The sequence below is a fragment of the Lepisosteus platostomus genome (genome assembly GCF_059453375.1).
Source record: "Lepisosteus platostomus isolate fLepPlt1 chromosome 5 unlocalized genomic scaffold, fLepPlt1.hap1 SUPER_5_unloc_3, whole genome shotgun sequence".
NCBI classification, from domain to species: Eukaryota; Metazoa; Chordata; class Actinopteri; order Semionotiformes; family Lepisosteidae; genus Lepisosteus; species Lepisosteus platostomus.
Genome location: NW_028291473.1, coordinates 117,990 through 125,789, shown reverse-complemented (window position 1 = coordinate 125,789; position 7,800 = coordinate 117,990). Strand labels below are relative to the sequence as shown.

The 7,800-nt window shown below is 39.5% G+C and overlaps 1 protein-coding gene across 1 annotated transcript; it reads left to right on the top strand.

Moving 5' to 3' along the window:
* The first annotated feature begins 694 nt into the window (after positions 1 to 694).
* Positions 695 to 7,312, top strand: LOC148638151 (uncharacterized). Its single transcript, XM_088623392.1, has 10 exons — positions 695 to 2,459; positions 2,683 to 2,817; positions 2,936 to 3,070; positions 3,320 to 3,385; positions 3,858 to 3,949; positions 4,071 to 4,197; positions 4,292 to 4,412; positions 4,945 to 5,003; positions 5,111 to 5,225; positions 5,791 to 7,312. The coding sequence occupies exons 1-10, from the start codon at positions 828 to 830 to the stop codon at positions 5,805 to 5,807; spliced, it is 2,499 nt and encodes an 832-aa protein (XP_088479518.1). The 5' UTR covers positions 695 to 827; the 3' UTR covers positions 5,808 to 7,312.
* The last annotated feature ends 488 nt before the right edge of the window (positions 7,313 to 7,800 follow it).

The window sequence follows — 7,800 nt, the reverse complement described above, 5'->3', positions numbered from 1 at the left end:
ACCAGATGACAGTACACAATCTATAGTCAATATTTCAAGTCAAAGTGAGGGACATAGTTTGGAAGGCAACACAGAGCTCAGAAGTTCATCAGAAGATACAGAAGATGCATGGGCAGCACACGGCAGCACAGACAGTGGTGACATGTTAGAGGGAGAAAAAATCTGTGTAGAATCAGAAAAAAAGCCTGAAGAGCACAGTGAATATTCCCAGGGGGCAAGCTCATCTGGGACATCACCTCAGGATAAAAGGGGATTAAGAAAGATTATGTCTGTGCCTAAAACTTTCCAAGTATGTTTAAAGGCTGAACAATGGAGAAAAATAGCACCTCTAAAAGGTACATCTAAACTAAGACGACCATGGACCCAGATCTTATATAACGAGTTCAGGAAGATAAATCCTTGTTGCCCAATAGCCTTCAAATACCAATACATCAGGAAAGAGAACAGCAGAAAAAAAAAAAAACTTTCTGATGATAAAAGCAGTCTGTACCTTCAGGTCCTGCAATGTAAAATACATTATGACAACAAGACACAAACCAATGGGCAATGATGACATCACAATTGATGTTGTACGAGCAGGGCAAATACAGCACAGTAAAAGGGAAACAAAATTTCGACAAGCACGTCAGCCTTATCGTCGAAAGATTGTCCGTGCCCTCACAAAAGGAATCAGCAATGTGTACTACAGGAACCTGAGCAGAACACCGCTTGCTGAAATTGCAGCAGGCAATTTATCTAAACCACTAACACAGAATGTCCTGAAAGTCATTTCATCAGAGTTCAGGAACAGTAAACGCATTCACTATGATCCAGTGTTTGAATTACATATGGCACAAAAATATATGAAAGCATGCGACTTCGACATTGTCCATTTCCCAGGATATATACAGATTTTGCAGTTAGACACATTTGCTGCCTATCTTTACACAGAACAGAGTATGCGAATTCTTATTGCCCATCTAAAGATGAAGGAGAAAGTCAGCCTTTACCTGGATGCAACAGGAGGGGTAGTCAGAAAAATTCCATCGGAGAACAAAAGAATTTTGTACTACAGTCTTACGTTACCTGGAGGTGGAAAAAGAAAGCCTCCATTACCAGTGTCTGAAATGTTGACAACTGACCACACCATTGTCAGTATAGAACGTTGGCTACGGAAATTCATGTTTGACATCTCAACATGTACTACCAAGAGAGTGCAGCATGTAGAAACTGACTACAGCTGGGCCCTGATTCACAGTGTTCTTTTTGCCTTCAATGGGGACACCATCCATGCATACTTAAATCGTGCAATGAAAGTCTGCCAAGGCAAACTTAAGTACACAGAACTTCAGATGTTCACTGTTCTGCACCTTTGCTCTGCCCATGTCATAAAGGCTGTCTCTCAAGCAATTAGTAAAAAAACAACAGACAAAGGACTGCGAGACTTTGCAACATTTTCCTTTGCCATCCTGCAAAACAGCACAACTTTGAGTGTCGCCAGAAATGTTTTCAAACACATGTGTATTGTACTCTCAAGCAGGAGGTTCACAAATGAAGTCCAATCTAGTGTCTGCCTCCTTAACGCTTACATTTCTCAAACAACCACACCAGACCAGATGGAAAAGGAAGCAGAAGTCAAAGACACAGATGAGGTACTGTACCCAAAAATGAGAGGCAGCCTGGGCCGCTCTCCTTTCGCTGTGGAGTTCAAAGGTATTTATGAAGACAGCATATCAGCTCAAGGACATGATGACTATGGGACACAACACAATGTGAACCCCTATTTCTGTGAAGACATAATAAGATTTCTGTTGCAAAGATACATGGCACTATTTCCACTGTGGAGTGGAATTTTGTTGGGTGACCTGGCAAGATATGCTTCAGACAGCAAAAAAGACATATCAATGTCAGAGGTAGCACAAACAAGAGCCACTAATTGTCATGTTGAGACCTGGTTTGGCATTGTCAAGCATTCAATACTTCAGCACAGGAGGAAACTGAGGCCAGCAGAGTTTATTACGATAATGAGACAATCCCTCCAAGGCCGGTACAGAGAACATATAATCCAAAATGCTCTCCCCAAAAAGGTTTTGACGGCTCCATTGATCACCACTAAGACACGTCATGAACATGCACAGGAACAATGGGCAAAGAGAGCACCAGGTGTAGGCAAAGAAACAAAAAATAAATTCTACAGCGCACCACAGAAAATTCCAATCCCCAAAAAAATGAGAACACAGGAAAAAAAAGTTAGCAATAGAAATATTGAAACAAATGAAAAATCGCCAGATGACAGCAACGGCCTGCAAGTACAGCAGGGGAAAGCAGGAACCACAGAATATAAAGAATGGCAGCACAAAGAAGAAAGGAAAGTGTCACCCAAGCAAGCTGCCGTGGGCATGGCTGAAGTGATCACACCACACTGTGATGCACGCCCCATCTCAAAACTTATAAAAGAGAAAACAGATTTCAAAAAGAAGGTAGGATTTGTATTTCAAATATTTCTCTGTGTGGACATTCACTTCTTTTTCAGAGCTTATGAATGTCATCTTCTACTACTGTAGGTGTTCTTTGTCGTTTCTCTCTAACTTGTTATACTTGTTGACATACTTGTGTTATACTTGTGGTGTGTAATCTCAATTTTCATTATGTTAGGTCCAGTGATCTCTTGTGTATGCTTTTGGCTTGGTAAATCTTTTTTAGGTACACGCCCTTTGGAACATCAATCCGAGTGAATTAGTGGTTGCAGTTTTGCCATCCATGCACAGTGCAGACACATATATTCTCAGACACTCGGAGTTTGTGTCTCTGAAACCAGATGAGTGGCTCATAGGCGAGGTAAGATGAAAGTGTTTGATTGCATGCATTTGTTAAGGTTTCTGAGCTTTTGTGTAATCAAATGTGTGTGAGTGCGTGAAATCACATCTTCTTCAATTGTGTTTGCTTTTTCCATAAGACCATTGAGTGTTACTTTCAAGTAGCGAAAGAATCCATGGACTTGGGGAAGAAGGTTTTCCTAATGAACCACTACACAACTGGTGTAATCATGAGTGGGAATAGAGAGCGCATGGCTAGACAACGTTTGTCCAAGGTAAGGACATCAAACACAAATGTTGATGGATTACATTAGTGAGGGGGCAAACATGGTTTTTCACTAACTGATGATTGTTTTATCAATAGAGAAACAAGGAGAGCTACAAGCAATCAAAACAGGTCACAACTGTGCCCATGGTGCTGCCTAAAGAAACTACCTTTATAGTCAGAAATCAAAATTCAAAGGTAGCACACCATCCCTGTGAGGCAGCCTGTTGTACTAATCTTGTCATTCTTTTCATTACAGGTCAACTTTGAAAACTATGAAGCCATTATTAGCTTTTTTAACACTGGTGTCCACTGGAAATTGTTGGTAAGTGTGGTGCAGGTAATCCAAAACAGCGTAGGTTTATAATTACACCTGGAACCATTACAGTTCAAGTGATTATCCTTGTTGCATCTAAAAAAATTACAAAGTCACAATGTATGTGTTCCTCTCCTGTTAAAAAAGGTGGACATTGATAGTGAGTGTCCAAGGCAATGGTGACAGTGCACTTTTCCTAAATTATTATTGTGAATACTGCTGTGTAATGAACAGACAACCAAACAAGTCAAAGTGTCATGTAGGAAAAAAAGTACTGTTAGGTCATTTCCTGACTGTCTTTGCCGAGGTTTGCAAAATATTAAATGTTAAATAATATATAAATATAAATATTATATATATAAAATATTCAAATATTAAAAACCTTTGTTTAAACAACATGAAACTCCTGAAACTGCCTGTGTGTCTGGCCCCACATTAAATGCAACTTCATGTCTGATGATGGGCCCTTTGTTTCTTGCAGTATCTGTATGCTCCATCCCAGAAAGTCTTTGTGGTCGACCCTATGGGGAGTGATGAGATGGGAGACTCCACTGCAGCGGCAAAAAGGTTCAGGTAAGAAATCAAGCATTAGTTTCGTGGTGAAATTCTGCAGGGGCACACATACATTTCAGGTTCAAGTTCAGCATGACAAATATTTCCTCATTTATCAATAACCTATTGTTTTGATTCACAGGGACTTTTTTAAGATGCGAAGGAATGTCCTAGGAAAAGAAGACTGGTTGAATATCAACTGGCACCCAAGCGTGATTGGTCACACCAGGCAAGCAGATGCCTCAAGCTGTGGGGTCTTTGTGATGCAGGTCAGCATAACCTTTCCACGCCGAAATTTTGGACTTAAAACTATTGTATGAGAGATTTTTAGGGAAATAATTGAAACAAACTTTTGTCTGTTAGATGGGCGCAGACATCATTAACAATTTCCCGGATATTCCAACATATATCGAAATAAACAGCAGTGCCAAAGAAATGAGAAAGTTGCGGGAAGACCTGTCAATCAGAATTCTTGAGGCTTCAGGTATTGTACCATTTGATCCTCATTGCCTACGTTTCTTGGTGTATATTATTTTCCTGAAGCATGTTCTCTCTCTGTAACAAGTCTGGATGAAAAAGATTCTCAATTTATTTATATGCAGAACTCATTTGGGTATTCTTTTTGTACTATATAACACAGTGATGAAAAGTTAATTAAATCACATTTCACACAGTTAAAATTCAATGACACTTTGGCCTTCGTCGTGGTTGACACAACCATTGTCTGGGAAAAGTGTGGGTCTAAATTGCCCATAGTGAAGCAAAGCAAACTGAAACATGATAGCTGTGTTATCATGTGCCCCCTTAAAATCATAGCAACACACGCTGACGCAAAAAAGGGTAACAGGTGTTGACAGGAGTATTCTGAGACATGACAATGTGCGGTTTAAGAAGCAGTAGAACACCTAATCAGGAAAGTGCATACGAAAAGGTCTCTATCAAACTGTCTTCAATTATGCAACAATGATCTGTAGATAACATTGGAAAAATCAGTCTATTTGGCATGTTTATTATAGCTCCTCTCCAGGACATGTGCCTGATGTGTGGAGAAACACCAGTGCGGCAGACAAACTGGGTAAGTGAACATCATCTCTATCTGTATGTGTAATGTAAGCACATAATAACAAAACATGCCAGTGAAAGGTGATAGCTGAACTGATATAAGGTTTACTGTCCGTGTAGATTCAGTGTGACAGTTGTGAAAACTGGTTCCATGAATTGTGCATCTCAAAAGAAGAGTATGAAAGCGCAAAGAATGAAGTAACATGGATATGTACATTTTGCCAACCCCAGTTTGGTGAGTATGCTCTGCATGCAAACTATCACTATGAAAGGGTTTTTTAAGCAGGACATGTAGTTTTAGATTCAGCAGAAACATACAGTAGGATGACATATTTCAGTGGACGTTATAATTGTTTGTTATTGTTAAGAAGTTTGGATTGCAGGCTTGTCTTCTGGCATTAATGGTTCTATAAATTAGAGATAACTTTTCAAAAAACACACCAAAGAAGGCACACATAAAAGATTACTGATAATCTGTGCAATTTATTACATGACACAGGCATCTCAAAGATAGAATTACTGTGTCAGATTAATGATTAGACATGGATGCATCAAATCACTTACTAGGTTTCTTTCCAATAGTATAGAAACAAAGACACAACCATGAACACCTAAAAGAGCTTGCCATTTAGCACAGAAACAATATAACGTCTTGCTGTAAAAACACAAAGTAAGAAAAAAGGAGTTTGATTAAGAGAGATCTGGCAAATTGTGCAAATACCTAGATCTTGATTTGTGACCCATTTATACTCCTTGGATCCTTTGCAGTTCGTAACCCTTCTTACGGTTTTATATTTCAGGCACTGTTGATGAGTGAGCATCCACCCCCTACTCCCGAGCATTACATAAAAGACATGCTGGAAACTCAAGAAGACTGTCAACGTGTTCTCAGCAGAATTCACCTCCAAAAGACACGTAAGTACAAGTTTCAATATCCCCCCAAAAATTTTATCTTGGGTAAGAGTAAACTTTCGTACACTTTGCCAAACAATAATGAAAAACACTAGAACACAAAATCACTAGAAACCATTTGTTATCTATTGCCTGAAACCAAACAAAGTCTGTATGAAAACAGTAAAAAAGTTAATCATGACACAACACAGTCCCTTTTAAATATGATCACTACACACTGTTAACATCACTGTAGTAGTGCAAAGAAATGTAAAACGACAGTATGTCACCATGACATGATTTATGTGAAAGATTTCCAGATAAAATTGTATCCATCCTAGTAAGATAGATTAATCAAGAAATTCCACTCCGTTGTGAGAAAGATCAAAGAAAAATGGCTTCTATCAAATAGAAGTGTATCTAGGGTGATTCCTTTTTATTAGGTTTCCAAAACAGTACTCTATCTACCTTCAGACAGGGCACAGTGCTAAAAGGATTCTAACCGGAACAATAAAACACAATTGCATCATCGAAGTCCGAACCCCACTGGCTTTCAATATCGTACCATGTACATCTCCAGGAGTGGAGACTCATGAAAAAGAACAGCCTAGACACCAAAGTGATACTTTTCTTACAGTAAGGTTAAGGTAGTTGTAGGATGCTGTCTAGATCAATGAACAGATTATGTTAACAATAGCAAGCACGTAGCAGAGCATTTAGGCACACAGCCCCTAAATTGTGGAAATATATGTCAGACCTTTTTAAGGATGCCCCATACCTACAAGCATATTTAACAATGCTGTAGTCTTCTACATCGTCTCTGTAGTCTTCTTTATCCCAAGTGATCTAATTCTTTAGGAGGTGCAGAAACATAGATATCAAGTGGGTAAGTAGACAACCACGTTGCAATTGTTTTTTCTGTGTCTAACCCTTTTTTTTTCTCCACACCATGCCTGCCACTGTTCTCTCTTCGGTGCCTTTGGTTGATATTGAGCTCCGTCCCCCATGACAAGGGATCCTCCTGGATTTCTGAAGCAAGGAACCCAGCCTACAAAACTCAAGATCCTGTACTGCTCAACCCAGTGGATGGGACACACTCAACATTAACATCTAGTCTCACATAATATATGAAATAGAATTCACCGTGTCAATCTGCATGGTTGTGCATGTGAACTGTTTCTAGTAACTATTTGTCATACACAACCAGGACCTGGAGGGGAGGTCAACCATCAGGCCTTGGACCCCCAGAGATTTTTTTTCTCCTTTGGAGTTTTTTGTTTTTCTCTCCTTCGTGCCTGATGGTTACACAGTCACATCATCAAGACTGCATACCACACCTTCATTGTGATTACAGATATAGCTTATTTAAAATGTGAAATTAGGAAAAAACTAAACGAAACATGGGAAATAAAAAGAATGTAAAATCTAAAATTTTCAGATGTTGTGATGAAGCTTTTGACTCATGAATAGCACCCCCCTATCCCAGTGTATTACCTGTAGTGTTATCTTCAGAAACTCATTACAAAATAAAGACAGGGGCCACAGCCACAGTAAGGTTGTATGAGGTTCGGGGGCCTGTCTGGTGTGTAAAACACTTGGTTTCAGCAGAGTGGGTGCTGTATTTGAAATGCTATTGAGCCATGAAGACGACCCACCCGTCCCAGTGTATTACCTGTAGTGTAATCTTCAGAAAATCATAAAAAATTAAAGAAATGGGCCACAGCTACAGTAAGGTTGTATGAGGTTTGGGGGCCTGTCTGGTGTGTAAAACACTTGGTTTCAGCAGAGTGGGTGCTGTATTTGAAATGCTATTGAGCCATGAAGACGACCCACCTGTCCCAGTGTATTACCTGTAGTGTTATCTTCAGAAACTCATTACAAAATAAAGACAGGGGCCACAGCCACAGTAAGGTTGTATG

Coding starts and splice junctions, on each gene's coding strand:
- LOC148638151 (XM_088623392.1), top strand. CDS start 828: ATGGCACAAAAATATATGAAAGCATGCGACTTCGACATTGTCCATTTC. Junction 3,950..4,070: donor GCAGCGGCAAAAAGGTTCAG/GTAAGAAATCAA, acceptor TTTGATTCACAG/GGACTTTTTTAAGATGCGAA. Junction 4,198..4,291: donor GTGGGGTCTTTGTGATGCAG/GTCAGCATAACC, acceptor TTTGTCTGTTAG/ATGGGCGCAGACATCATTAA.